General features: G+C 43.6%; 1 protein-coding gene across 7 annotated transcripts in view; it reads left to right on the forward strand.

Annotated features, from left to right (window-relative positions):
• The window catches only part of NRP1 (neuropilin 1), a 140,278-nt gene that overhangs the window by 94,280 nt on the left and 31,041 nt on the right, over positions 1 to 14,957 (forward strand). For all 7 annotated transcript variants that reach the window (XM_027121761.1, XM_027121765.1, XM_027121763.1 and 4 more), the window contains exons 8-10: positions 1,657 to 1,812; positions 4,901 to 5,045; positions 13,719 to 14,050. In XM_027121761.1, the coding sequence (XP_026977562.1) occupies positions 1,657 to 1,812; positions 4,901 to 5,045; positions 13,719 to 14,050 (633 nt within the window). The remainder of the gene's footprint in view (positions 1 to 1,656; positions 1,813 to 4,900; positions 5,046 to 13,718; positions 14,051 to 14,957) is intronic.

The raw sequence follows: 14,957 nt of genomic DNA on the forward strand, positions 1-14,957 counted from the left end.
GAAAAACAGCCTCTTACTAGTGAATATAATATACGGTTGAAATATCTTGTTACTCTTTTTTTTTTTTTTTTTTTTTTGCGGTACGCGGGCCTCTCACTGTTGTGGCCTCTCCCGTTGCGGAGCACAGGCTCCGGACGCACAGGCTCAGTGGCCATGGCTCACGGGCCCAGCCGCTCCGCGGCATGTGGGATCTTCCCGGACCAGGGCACGAACCCGTGTCCCCTGCATTGACAGGCGGACTCTCAACCACTGCGCCACCAGGGAAGCCCCTCTTGTTACTCTTAATCAGTTGTAACGTGCAATTACTTTTTGTGTCCTTTACAAAATATTTGCCAAATATGCTTCATTTCTTTAAAATCTCTGTATTATACAGAAATCCAATAAATAGAGGACATAGTAGAGGAAAACAATTTTATAGGAATAATCAAATGTATTCATAAAAGGAAAATATTTCTAATATAGAGAAACTGGTAATGATTTTTGTTTTAAGATGATTCTTGGTTATTAACAATGGAAATAAGGCAAGTTAAAGAAAAAATACCTATTTCACTTTTCTGAAAGCATGGAGTCCTAGGAAGTCGGAGAGGGAAGGGGTCTTCCGGGTTATCTGGTCCAACTCGTTCACTTTACAAATGAAGGACTAGAAGCCTAAAGATGAAGTGACTTGTCAGAGGCCCTATAGAGCAAACTCAAGGCAGAGCCGGTACTGGAACCTTGAGGGCCTGATCTCTGTCCTTCCCATTCACATCACAGGGCCATGGGAACAACTCAAGCCACTGCAGACCTCTGGGATGCAATCAGGGACCTCAGGCTTTGGTCACCCTCTGGTCATCACTACTGTGGTGCCCTCCAGGTGGCCCAGCCGTCAGGGGTGTGAGAAAGTCTAGTGAGGGATGAAGGTAAGGCCATTGCGCTGAGGAACATCTCCCCTGGAAACTCACCAGAGGAAGCTTGTTAAGTCCTAGCTGTTGTCCCACAGAGGCATCATTCCTTCCCAGATTGATGCCTGGGAATCCTTCTGCCTCTCAAGCTGAACTACAAGGAGAGATACGGAAAAGGAAGAAATTTAGATGGATCAAAAATCCTAACTTTGCCCTCCTTCCCTCGACTCCATTCCAGATTATAAATCTATGGCCCGTTTCTCAGCCCTCAGTACACGCAAGTGCTTTCAGAGTCAGGATCGTTCTGATCCACGTTCTGTTTGGAAAGGGGTAGGATGCTGCAGAGGGATGGGAAGTGGGATCATGTTAGACTCAAGTTCTAGTCCAGGCCTCTCTGTATCCAGTATGTGAGCTTATCTTGTTTGTCTTGATTTTCTATTTGTAAAATGACATCTATTAACATGCTGTTTAGAAAGTATTGTGAATCTCTTAGAAAATACAGTAACACGATATTGAACCCAGTTTTCTCTTTTGTACCAAGGATCAAGCAATCTTGGTGGCAACGATGAGAAAGGTCTCTTTTTTGGCCATTGCCAACCTAGGGCAGCTGCTGTCTTATCATATTGGAGGCTTTCTTGGGGGTGTTGATGCCGATGGAATTAGGGTTTGTTGATCCCAGGTGGATGAAAACTATACCATGGTACCCACAGGAAAAGATGCTCACATTCCGGACGTACAAGGATGGGCAACTGACAAGGCTGGTATTGTCTTGTAGGTAGACCTGGGCCTTCTGCGCTTTGTCACTGCTGTCGGGACACAGGGAGCTATTTCAAAGGAAACCAAGAAGAAATACTATGTCAAGACATACAGAATAGACATTAGCTCCAACGGGGAAGACTGGATCACCATAAAAGAAGGAAATAAACCTGTTGTAAGTTTCCCTTCCACCTCCCCCAGCAATCCGGTCTTTGAAGTGGATGATCAATTTTCACTTGTTTGTTTGGGAGCTTGCTGTCTTGCCTGGTTTATTTTCGCATTGATTTAAAATGAAAAGTGCAATTAGAGGTTTAAATCTGACCAAGGGGTCTCATGTTCCCAGATCCAGAAGCCAAAAGGAAATTATATGGATGTTTCCAAGAAAAGTCAATACCGGCCAAATTAAGTCAAACTCAAGAATCACTTTAAACCTCCCTCGGGGACACAGACTATGCACAGGATAAACACTGTCCTCTTAGAACCTCTGGAGTTGTTTTGTTTTGTCTTTCTGCCTGCGTTTCCTCATTCTCTTTCCTAGATTGATCCTTTCTTCCTCTCTGTAATGGGCTGGTTTTAGAAGACTCCTTTTTATCTACCCTCTGTGGCTCACAAACTAATTTACAAGTGTGTTTGGCTGCTTCTGTGCGCATGAGCAGAACTACAGGTGTCCCCTCAGATCCCACGAGCCACACGCCACCTCCTCACTACTTTGCTGTGGAGGAGGCCGCACCATGCCCTGCGCCCCGGGCACTCTGCTCTGAATATTTGGAACTGAGATGTTTTTCTCAGCCTGCTGTTTATTTGAAGTTGTACTTGCTCCGATTTACTAATCAAAAGATTTTGGAGAACTCATGCTTGCTGTCTCCCCAAAATTAAAAGCTTGCCCTGGAGGCCGAGTGAAATGCACAGAATTGGTGAGGATAGTAGCAAAGATCCAGGTAGCCTGGAATCCTGGGTTTGGGAAGAGACCAATTACCATGTCCTTGTCTCCATCTGGGGCATCCCTGGCCTTGATTTTCTCCTTCTGGGTCTGAAACTGAGAAAAGCCTCCTGGGTGTGAAGTGAAAGGCCTATAAGTACGCTTTGATTAGCTGCAAAGCCCTCGCTGTCCCTTAGGGCAGGCGGGAAGGCCGAAGACAGGGATGCAGCTGCTCTGTGAACAGACCAGCACAAGGCCGCTGTCTAGCCCCAGAGGATGTGGAATAGATCCTCCATCTGGGGAAGAAAAACCCTCATAGTCATCATTGGTGGAGATCTAGTGAGTAAATTTTGACCCTGAGTGTAATGACTTATTCTTGTTTTGGAGTCGTTTTTTGAAGGCATGCTTTAGTTTCAAACAAACGAAAAAACACTAATGCCAAGGACACAGCAACATACAGAAGAACCCGGAGAGAGTAGGGAGGGCTGACCCCAGCTTTCAGGCCATCTCTTTAATCAATGAGCACTGTCTCTCCAAGACATGCTTCTCAGCAGTGGTCCGCGTGGCCCGGATGTGGGTGTGGGGAGCACACGAGGGCCATAGGGGCATCTGACATGCACACAGCTCACTCCTGGTCCATGATCTGGGTCACCTTGGCACACAGAGGGCCTTCCAGAGTAGGAGGCAGAAAGAGTAAAGGGTCAGCAAAGACCTGGCATGTGTCTGCACCCTTTCACTGAACCCGAATGAAATCCCCACATCCACCCGGAGTCCAGCTCTCGTTGCCCACCTGCCTTTCACTACTTTGGGGCCTTTCAGGCATACCCCCTGCCGTGCTTTCCTCAGAGAGAGTTGGCTTACGTACCTCAGCAACAGCGGCCTTCGACCACCAGCATTCCAGCAGCCCTCTTTCTGTTGGTGGCATGTGTGTCCTTACCTGGTTTTCAGCAAATATAAAATGCCTTCAGGGTGAACCAGACTGTGGTCCCTCCCTGAGGTGGATCCACTGGCCCTTGAAACACTGATTTGGGAAGCTCTGCTCCTTCAGGCATGTCCCCATTATTCATCGTCACACAAAAATGCTTCCACACAGATTGTTTCCGAGAGAGATTTGCTGAAGTAAGACAGAAATCTAAAGGCTGTCACAGGCTGGGATAAATTCGATATTAAATCATCTCAGGAGAGGGATCTGGCTAACAGCCGACTGAGTAAAGCATTTGACCACCTCCCATGGAGCAGGCCTCATGGGCTAAATGGAGTAAGAACTCCAGGCTGACTCTCCTAAGCGCCTTCTCCCAGGGGAACGGTGGTCCTCCTCCTCCTCCTCCTCCTCCTAGGATTCATCTGGGAAGGTGGGTGGGAGTCTGTGCACCTCTGATGGCCCAGGGATGCTCTAGCTACACAAGGCCTGTGACTGAGACATGGTTCTTTTACACAGCTCTCCCCACCCAGAGCTGGAGTAAAATCCAGGGGAGTGGAGGCTTTCAGTCCCATCTGAGACTGGTCGAGTGCCGGAGGGTTCCACGTGGCAGACAGTCCCCGTTCCTCAGAGATCTCACTGGAGGACACTGCCGTGGCGCCGTGCCCAGGCTGAGTGCCTCCGACAGACACTTGTGGGAAACCGGTTCGTGACTGGCACTCATTACATCTGCAGTTACATGCCTCATCTTTCTTAGAATAAAATGACTCATTTTTGAAACTAGAAACAGAAGCCCTGGGAAAACTGATTCTCCATTACATATCATTTATAACTCAGTTTTGATTTTGACCACTAACACATAATTTTACCAATAACTGAAAAAGATTAAAGTCTTTCATAAACGTCAGGGATAAGATCTTCCATCAAGAAATGAAGTTAAAAGGGAGGAAGCTCCCTGACCTCCTGCTGAACATAACCTAGAATTTTCAAAAAGTCAGACCCTACGTTGAACTCAAAAAGCACTCCTTTGAGGGGTTCCTGGGAAAGTACAATAGTGAGAGTTCCCAAGAATTGTCTACAGTATTCTGTAAGTCCTACTGATAATGTTAATAATTTTCCCACTTTTTTAGATAATAGCATAGTATTCTATAACAAATGCTATCCTTATAATAGTACCTTTGGAGGCTCTGTCCTTTCAGAAAATTGAATAGATGATTAAGACAACATTCTATATTAGACACAATTCTTTCTGATTGCCATTATTTGGAAAAATAACATGACAAATTATTAACACTACCTCAACCGCGGTAAACAGTGAGGAAATTGTAAATAATTTGACAAGCACTGGTGAAAACATATTTCTGGATTTGTTTTCAGACAATCCAAAATGTCTGCTATTAAAGGGCCCTTCCTTTTTCCATCTAGATCTTTCAGGGAAACACCAACCCCACAGATGTTGTGATTGGAGTTTTCCCCAAACCCCTGATAACTCGATTTGTCCGAATGAAACCTATGACTTGGGAAACTGGTATATCTATGAGATTTGAAGTCTATGGCTGCAAGATAACAGGTAAGATTGAAGATCACCTGGGTTTGATTTATGTAAACTTTTAAATATTGGGAGAGTCATTTGGTGTAAATGGGGTTGGTCATTTTCATTTGATAGTTAAGAGCATACGCTTTGGATTTAGACAAAAGTGAGTTCAAAGCCTCCTTGTACTACTCGCTGGCTTATTTCTTTGGGCAGTTTATGACCTTTCAAAGCCTTAGTTATCTCACCTGGAAAACAGGGTTGTTGTGATAACGGATCAGCTAGTGGATACGAAGCATTTACACAGCCTGACGAGCGGTGGGTATTTACTAAGTGGTGCTTTTCCGCTAGACGGCAAGCTCCAGGAAGGCAGGTAAAGCTCCAAGAAGGCAGATACCTTCCCCGTCATCCTCTGTCTCCTCGGTACTCGGCACACTGACTGCTACTCAGTAGATTTACAATAAATAACTGTTGCGTGAAATGTTCTTCACCTGCTTTGTCTTTTTACTTTTGCTTCTAATTTACATATATATTTTTTAATTGAAACATAGTTGATTTACAATGTTATATTAGTTTGAGGTGTACATCATAGTGATTTGATATTTTTGTAGATTATACTTCATTTAAAGTTATTACAAAAGATTGGTTATATTCCTGTGCTATATATTATATCCCTGCATCTTACTTGTTTTTGTTTTGTTTTTTAACTTTTTATTTTACACTGGAGTATATCCAGTTAACAATGTTGTGATAGTTTCAGCCAAAGCAACTCAACCATACATATACATGTATCCATTCTCCCCCAGACTCCCCTCCCATCCAGCCTGCCACTTAACAGTGAGGAGAGTTCCCTGTGCTATACAGTAGGTCCTTGTTGCTTATCCTTTTTAAATATAGCAGCGTGTACATGTCAATTCCAAACTCCCTAACTTTCTCTTCCCTCCACCCTTCCCCGCCAGTAACCATAGTTCATTCTCTAAGTCTGTGAGTCCGTTTCTGTTTTGTAAATACGTTCATTTGTATCATTTGTTTTTAGATCCTACATATAAGCAATATCATACAATATTTCCCTTTCTCTGTCTGACTTACCTGTCTTTTTAATTTTGAGGTCTGGAGGTGGCCTCATCAGCTGTAGCTGTTCAGGAGGAGTTTAATTTACCAGAATTTCTCCTTTTACTCACTTAACTGCCCTGACAACTTTCTCCTAGGCTTTGGCTCAATATATGTCTATCTTTTGTTGAATGAATATGCTAACATTAGAAATCAATTTGTCAGTATTTCTCGTTTTTGAGTTTGTTTCTTCTGACATTAAAAGAACTTTAAAAGTCTCTGTTAAATTTGGAACAAGTAGGTGGATTATATCCACTTGAGAGGCGAAGATGAGGTACTGGGCGATTAAGTGGCGAAAAAGATAGGCAGGTACCGAGCAGGGAGTAAAAGAAGGTCCTGTTATTCTCACTGTGTTTCTATGGCGACCGGTACTGCTCTTCCTTGCCCATTGATCTTCTTGTACAACCACTCTGTATTCTGAAGTAAGTAGCAGTCACATTAGAATTCCTTTCCATTTAAGTAAATACACTGCAAATTTTTCATTAAAAAAAAAAGTACAGTGTAACCTCCATAGTAAGCTTAAAACTTCAAAGACAGAATCGGTAACTGATTCACCAAAAAGTAATTAAAAGTGAACAATGTTTAAAGATCTGAGAACTGGGACTTCCCTGGTGGTGCAGTGGTTAAGAATCCGCCTGCCAATGCAGGGGACAGGGGTTCGAGCCCTGGTCTGGGAAGATCCCATATCTAGCAGCTAGAGAAAGCCCGAGCACAGCAACGAAGACCCAACGCAGCCAAAAATAAATAAATAAATTTATTTTTTAAAAAATCTGCGAACTATCTTTCATATAACGTTAGTATACATATTAAGGGCGTTTAACTTCTCATTGCATGAATGCCAACACTATTATTTTTATCCTCTTAAGTATAATTATTTTTAGAGAAGGAAACTATTGACTTTTGAAGGAAAAAAAAAGATCACCTGGGCAGTTTTCCATGAAATTACAAGCAATTTGAAAAAGAGCTAATGAAGGAGGAAAAAAAGAAACATTTGTTTACAGTACAGTTCGTTTTGGAAAGTGAAAACTGACTTTTGATTTCTTCCCCAAATTTTATTTATTTCCATCCTAGAGACAGACTTGTTTATTGTTTTAGGATCTAAGCATTTAGAAAGTTCAAGTCCTTAGAGGCAGGAATTGGGTGGAGAAGGGCTTGGAGGGACAAAAGGGCTTTATTCCTTTTTTTTTTAATTTATTTTTTATTTATTTATTTTTGGCTGCGTTGGGTCTTCGTTGCTGTGCGCTGGCTTTCTCTAGCTGTGGCGAGCGGGGGCTGCTCTTCATTGTGGTGCACAGAATTCTCATTGCAGTGGCTTCTCTTGTTACGGAGCACAGGCTCTAGGCACACGGGCTTCAGTAGTTGCGGCACGCAGGCTCAGTAGTTGTGGCTCGCAGGCTCTAGAGCGCAGGCTCAGTAGTTGTAGCACACGGGCTTAGCTGCTCTGTGGCATGTGGGATCTTCCTGGACCAGGTGTCCCCTGCGTTGGCAGGCAGATTCTTAACCACTGCACCACCAGGGGAGTCCCACCTTGGCTTTATTCTTGATCAGCAGTTGCATGAAAGTTCTAGGTCATTTTCAGAGCATTACAAATGTGAGAGACTACCCATAAATTCATAGAAACAAGGCCATCTGAGGGCAGGGTGGAAATTTCTGGTCCATTCCTCCCACCTAATTTCACGTCACTGTACCAGAAAAAAAGAAGTAAACTTCATAAAGACTCCATATGCGTTAGTGTGAATTCTGAATTTCTGGCTCTCCTTTTAATTAAACAAAATCCTTGTTTAAGCCTGAACTGCCCTTTCTCATTTTCACAAGGATTTTCCTGAAAGGTAATTCTAGGCGTATGAGTCTTTACAGGTAAACAAGGCAAATAATTTACTGGATTTTTAAAAATAGTTAAATGACCTAGTTATCTAAACAGAGGTCTAAAATACCATGTTTTGATATTTTCACACATATTCTATTTTACAGTTACTTTAAGTAGCTATCTTTTTTCAAATTGCATACTGCTGCTGTCTTAATCACGACCCCTAATATATTTTAGACACTTCCTAGTAAGAACTTTTTAGTAAGATCGCTACAACTGCCAAATAACTGATCAAAGCAGGTTTTGGGAGAGGCCAGTGTGTCATAACGATGGTCACACAGAAAGAAGGTGTGCAGACATATCCAGGCTTTGCTCTGGGCTGTCCATTTAGTGAATGAGTGACCATGGACAAGACCCTCAGTCCCTCTTCTCTCCATCTCCTTGTCAGTCAGTAGATCTCCATCTCCTTGATTCAGCTGTAATGAAGATTTAAGTGAAAGGATTTTATAACGCTTGGCTTAGAGTAAATGCTCACTAAATGGTACCCAGTAAATTAAACAGTTCATGGTACTCAATAAATTGAACCTAGAATAGGCCCCAGCAAACAGAGCCCCTAATGAGACAATGATATCAGTGTTTTCTTCTTTTTTTTTTGGGGGGGGGGGCTTTTGTTTGTTTGTTTGTTTGTTTGCGGTACGCGGGCCTCTCACTGTTGTGGCCTCTCACGTTGTGGAGCACAAGCTCCGGACGCGCAGGCTCAGCGGCCATGGCTCACGGGCCCAGCCGCTCCGCGGCATGTGGGATCTTCCCGGACTGGGACACGAACCCGTGTCCCCTGCATTGGCAGGCGGACTCTCAACCACTGCGTCACCAGGGAAGCCCTCTGTGTTTTCTTCTTAATTACCAGAGTAGATAATTTTCATCTTTTAGAGGCCATGGTCCCCTCCGTGGAGACCAATGAAAGAAATACAAGACTGCAGGTTCACTGGGGGTCTGGAAGATGCATGAAAGCAGGAGCCATGTTTATCTTCTTTTCCTTGCGTCCTGTGTGCCTGGAACAAAATACGTGCCCAATACACTTATTTTTTTAATGAATGAATGAACTGCAGTTTTATCCATTTCTTACGATAAACAAGTGACTGGATTGCAAAATTTTACCCTTTCCGCTTGAGTGGGCAAGCCCCAACTCAATCTGGATTTTTTTAAAAGAAACTGTTGAATTAAAAGTTACCATGAGAACACATCACTTGAATCCAAAGTCTCGAGAGCCCACAAGTTTTAAACCAATTTTTCCATTCAGAAATTATTTTTTAGAAATACAGCAATCCTGGAATTACCAGAGGATACAATGGTGGGTCACCATATAGAGAGATAAGGAAAACAAAATTGGAGCAAACCGTTCTACTTTGTAGGTAATTGACAAAGGAGCATTTTCATTATTTTGACAAGGTAGGCTTCATCATTTTGGCAAAGCTGGAAACTGGTGAAAATGCCCTTGCTGTCTGAGAACACACCACAAACGCTGTTAACTTTTTCGTTAACCAGAAGTTAATTAACTGCGGCTTCTGCACAGGTCAGCGTGTTCCTGTGTTGATCAGAGTTTGCAGGGATGATCTCAGGCCCTACAACATCCAGAGGTACCTTCTGAGTCATCGAGGGAAGATTAAATTATGCTCATTCAGCTTCACCCATCAAATGCAGTTATTACCTCCTCATTCCTTGAAAACTGGTTAACTATTTGGTTTACCAGTATATCTGTTTTCACGTTAAAGCTCAGTTCAGAGATTTTACTGGAAAATAACATCAATGAGAATAACCACTGCCAGAGGGGAAAGGAGTTGCGGGGGTGGGGGGTTGAAAAGGGTGAAGGAAGTTCAGAGGTACAAACCTCCAGGTGTAAAATGAATAAGCCACAGCGATGTAAAGTACAGTATAAGGAATATGGCTAATAATATGGTAAAAACTTTGTACGGGGACAGATGGTTACTGGACTTATGGTGATCGTTTCATAATATATGCAGATGTCAAATCACTATGTAGTATACCTGAAATTAATGGAATGTTGTACATCAGCTATATTTCAATAAAAAAAGAAAAGAACCACCTAATTCCCCATCACAGAACTCATTTCTCCCTCCCATCTAGGATTGGTTTTAAGGTTTCTAAACAGGGTTGCCAAGTGAAATACAGAATGTCTAGTTCAATTTGATGCAGATAAATGCATAACTTTTTAGTATAAGTTAGGTCCCATGCAATATTGGGGACAAACTTACACTAAAAAATTATTTGCTGTTTATTTGAAATTCTGATTTAGTTTGGCAGCCTGTTTCTTGTGTTGTTGTTTTTGTTAGATTATTTGTTCGTTAAATCTAGCAACACTATTTCCAAAGGATCTGAGATGGAGCCAGGCTAATCAGGGCACATCTGAGCTAGCCTACCGTGGATGAACAGAGCTAGATCCTGGCAGCTTATGCAAACCTTGAATTGTTAGTGGAACCTTTCTCCTAATCGTGGCTAAAAGTGAGTCACTGGTTTTCAGTCAAAGGCAAATCAAGGTGCCTCTTCCTTGATCTTGGATGAGGCCGACTTGCAGAAGGAATGCCCTTCTGACTGCACGAGGGCCATGTTGGCAGGATGTGGGCTGGCATCACGAGGCTTGTGGATGCGAGGACTGTGCCCCAGCCAGCTCTGCACTAGAGAAGGGACGTTCTTCCGGTAAAGGTTCTGCCCTCCTTACAATATTCAAGATAATTGTGTTTTTCTCCAAATGGTAACATCTGGTATATATTACCAGCTAAACATTTTCTTTGCAAAAGCTGGTTTTGAACTGGACAGGTGTGACCACAGTGACCGAAAATGTGACTTCTATTTTTAACACTATGACTTCCAGAGACCCTCAGTAAAATCTTTTTTGTCAATCTTTTTATAATCTCCATTGAATTTATTCTTGGTTTCCAGATCCCAGCTTGGAGCAAACACTGCAGCTGAATTACAGGAAAGGGTGCTTGGGGAAAACGACAACTGCCTTTTATTGTGTTAATAAGCTGATTCATTCAACAAATATTTGCAGAGTAAATACCAAGAATAAAGGGCACAAGGAGTCATAGAAAAGTTTTTAATATGACTTGGTTCACTCCCTCAGAGAACTTAAAACCTAGGGAGGCAAGTAGCAACCCAAAGGACTGAATATGGCCAGTATATATGAGACATGCAGGTGGAGAGCTAGGAAGAGTCCCAGAAAAGGAAAACCATGTCTAGTTGGAGAGATCAGAAAAATTGAATATATAAGGTAAAATTTGAAAACAGGTCAAGATTTTAAGATAGTGGGAAGGACAAAATGATGGGGAATTCTTTAGTGGAGGGAACAGAATGAGAGAAAGCCCCCAACTACTACCACCACCGAGGTGAGGGAGCCTTCATTGAGGAGGGGCCTTGCAAGGCCATGGTATGGAAGACCTGGCACACTGGGTTGAAAGTACGTGCATAATTTGTAGGTGAGCAGGCACCGAATTTTTTTTTTTTTTTTTTTTTTTTTGCGGTACTGGGGCCTCTCACTGTCGTGGCCTCTCCTGTTGCGGAGCACAGGCTCCGGACACGCAGGCTCAGCGGCCATGGCTCACGGGCCCAGCCGCTCCGCGGCATGTCGGATCTTCCCGGACCGGGGCACGAACCCGTGTCCCCTGCATTGGCAGGCGGACTCTCAACCACTGTGCCACCAGGGAAACCCTGCACTGAATTTTTGAGTAAAGAAATGGCATGATCTGAACTGCACAACTCAGGTGGAAAGTATCTGAGTAATTCATTCTTAAGGGTCAGCTGGTAACATGGACACAGCCTAATAGTATGAGAAACATGCCTCTCACGATGGTTACATTTTAGGCTGAATTTTGATTTATGCAGAATAGAGTTGTTTCAAAGAAAAACAGATTCTCCTTCCTGGCATGTCCTCAACGGAGATGTACAATTTTGAAAAGAGAATAATTGAAGTGTTGAACGTTTTGTTATTAACCCACCAATCAATTAATCAGTGATGGGTACTCTCCTGCTCAGAAGCTCCTTGGGCTGCTATAGAAGATATAGAAAGATCTATGATGCCATTCATTGCCTTTGAGGAATTTCTAATCTGGTTCTGAACACAGGACTCCCAATCTTAAAACATGGAGAGAACGGCTTAATGCTAAACTCTGTGCTGCTTCCTGTATGGTAGTCATATTTCTGAGAAGGGAGGGTTTGGGATAAAGGATAGAGTCATTTGAGAAGTTTTCAGGAAGAGCCTTAAGCTGGGTTTGAAAGTCTGGGCAGAACTCACCTCTGTCAACAGGAGGATGAGGGGGCAGCAGGAACATTGTGAACAAAGGCAATGATGAGAATTCTCTCTATGGTATGTGGGAAGAAAATGGAATACTGTCAGTAATAGGAAATAAAATTAGATACCTAGGAGGAAGCCAAAATGAGGGTGTTGAAAAACCAGATCGAGACTTTTTATAGTGTCCCATAAATAATGGAGAGCCATGGAAATTTTTCAAAGATCTCTCTTTTTTTTATTGTGGTCAAATGTACATAACATAGTTTACCATTCTAACCATTTTTAAGGATACAATTTAGTTGCTTCAGTAATCACATTATTGTGTAACCATCACCACAATCCATCTTCAGAACTTTTCATTATCCCAAACTGAAACTCTACACCCATGAAACACTAACGCTCCACTCCCCTCCCCCCAGCTTCTGGAACCCACCATTCTACTTTATGTCCTTTTTAATTTGACTCTTCTAGGTACCTCATATCAGTGGAATCATGCAGTATTTGTCCTTTTGTGTCTGGCTTATTTTCCTTAGCAATGGAAGATTTTTGAACGTAAGAGTGACATCACAAAAAAAAAATTATGAAAAGCGAAGTGGGTGTTGTTGATTCAAAACTGGGGTTTGAGAGGGTAGTCAAGAGACCACTTGGCATGTAGCCATGGTATCAAGTCGATGCCAAAAGAAATGAAGATCGCAACACTTTTTTTTTTTTAACAAAAATATGACAGGATTTGGTAGCAGAACAGGAATGGAAAATGGAAAACGGAAAGACAAGATGACTAGGCAGGAGCTAGCTGATTGGTGGTGATTCCACCCATTAAAGTGCAGAGTTGGATAAAGGGATTTGGTGTCGAGGGGAAAGGACTGTTTCTGTTTGGACTTGGGACATCTGAGTTGACAGTGGGATCGTGCAAAGTTCTCGTGCAGTTTAGAAACGGGGGTGGGGAGGACACCTGGGGGAGGATGGGCCCCTCCTTCAACGCTCAATCCAAAGGTTTCCCCCACCCCCGGGAGGGGACCCTCCTACCTCTTCAAGCTGAGCCGAGCACTTTCTTTCTCTTCACCACCTCATCATCTTCTTTTTGCTTTTGTCTTGGCAACTTTCCTGCTGTTGGAATTATTGGTTTACACATCTCCAGCCCCGCATAAACTGAACCTCCATTGGGCAGGGCCTGTACTTGATCCAGAGATAACTTCCGGATACCAAAGGGACCAAACGTCAATACTTTGACCTTAAACTTAGAAGAACTCAAAAAGGGAAGAAATGAATGTTCTTATCAAAGATTTTCTTTACCGGACTGTGAGTGTAGGGCAGGGAGTGTAGAAAGAGGAACGGGGAAGCTCTGGTTTAATGTCAGATGATCCAGACATTTGCAAATCTACATGAATGCGTACAGACCATGTTTTTATTCAATATGTTGGATTCTCTTTCTAAGCATGGAGACTTCTAGAAAATCATTTTACATCGCCTATTCCGTTCCCCTCTCTAGATTATCCTTGCTCTGGAATGTTGGGTATGGTGTCCGGGCTTATTTCCGACTCCCAGATCACAGCATCCAACCAAGGGGACAGGAACTGGATGCCTGAAAATATCCGCCTGGTGACCAGCCGCTCGGGCTGGGCACTGCCGCCCGCCCCGCACCCGTACGTGAACGAGTGGCTTCAGGTGGACCTGGCGGAGGAGAAGATTGTGCGGGGCGTCATCATTCAGGGGGGCAAACACCGGGAGAACAAGGTGTTCATGAGGAAATTCAAGATCGGGTACAGCAACAACGGCTCGGACTGGAAGATGGTCATGGACGACAGCAAGCGCAAGGCCAAGGTGAGGCCCGGGCGGGGGCGGCGCCGGGAGGGGGCGGGGCGGCGCCGGGAGTGGGGGGCGGTGCCGGGAGGGGGCCCTGCCTCACGGCCTTGACTTGAATCAAGGACCCCGGCTTCTTCCTGTGGAAGAGCTGCTTCTCATTTCCTGAAAGCCGTGGGATCTGCGGGGGCGAGTGATGGAGACAGTAAGATTCTAGGGGAGACAGGAATTCCACGGCTGAGAATCGCGTCGCCGGTCACCTTTCTCTCCCATAGGGAACAGCAGGTGGCTCAGGGGACCGGGAGGTCGTGAGGGTGGGTCCAGGGGGCCACTGCGGTAGGAATTCAGAATCTCTCTGCAGACTCTAATCTTTCCATGAGCACCCGCCCCCAGGGCCCTTCTGTCACGCATCCCTTAAGTGTATTTTTACGTTTAAAAAATTTTTTTTTATTGAATGAAAAACTCTTTAAATTCTGTAGTGCTTTACAATTTTCAAAAGTTTCATAATTGTGCTGAAATACACATAACAGAAAATTTGCCATCTTAACCTTTTTAAGTGTACAGTTCAGTAGGGTTAAGTACATTCACGCTGGTGTGCAAGCCCACCTCCAGAACTTCCTCATCTTGCAAAACAAACTCCACCCCCCATTAAACAATATTTTCACCCCCTCTCCCCCAGCCCCTGACAACCACCATTCCACTTTCTGTTTCTATGCATTTGACTACTCCGGGAGCCTCATGTAAGTGGAATCAGACAATATTTAGCCTTATTTTACTTGGGATGATGTCCTCAAGGGTCATCCATGTCGTAACCTGGGTCCGAATTTCATTCCTTTTTAAAGCTGAATAATATTCTATCGTATGTACAGACCACATGTTGGGTATCTATCCATCCACTGACGGACACTTTCATTGCTTCTAACTCTTG

Source organism: Aethalodelphis obliquidens, unplaced genomic scaffold (genome assembly GCF_003676395.1).
Source record: "Aethalodelphis obliquidens isolate GAN/ISIS:26980383/991018 unplaced genomic scaffold, ASM367639v1 scaffold23, whole genome shotgun sequence".
In the NCBI taxonomy this organism is placed as follows: domain Eukaryota; kingdom Metazoa; phylum Chordata; class Mammalia; order Artiodactyla; family Delphinidae; genus Aethalodelphis; species Aethalodelphis obliquidens.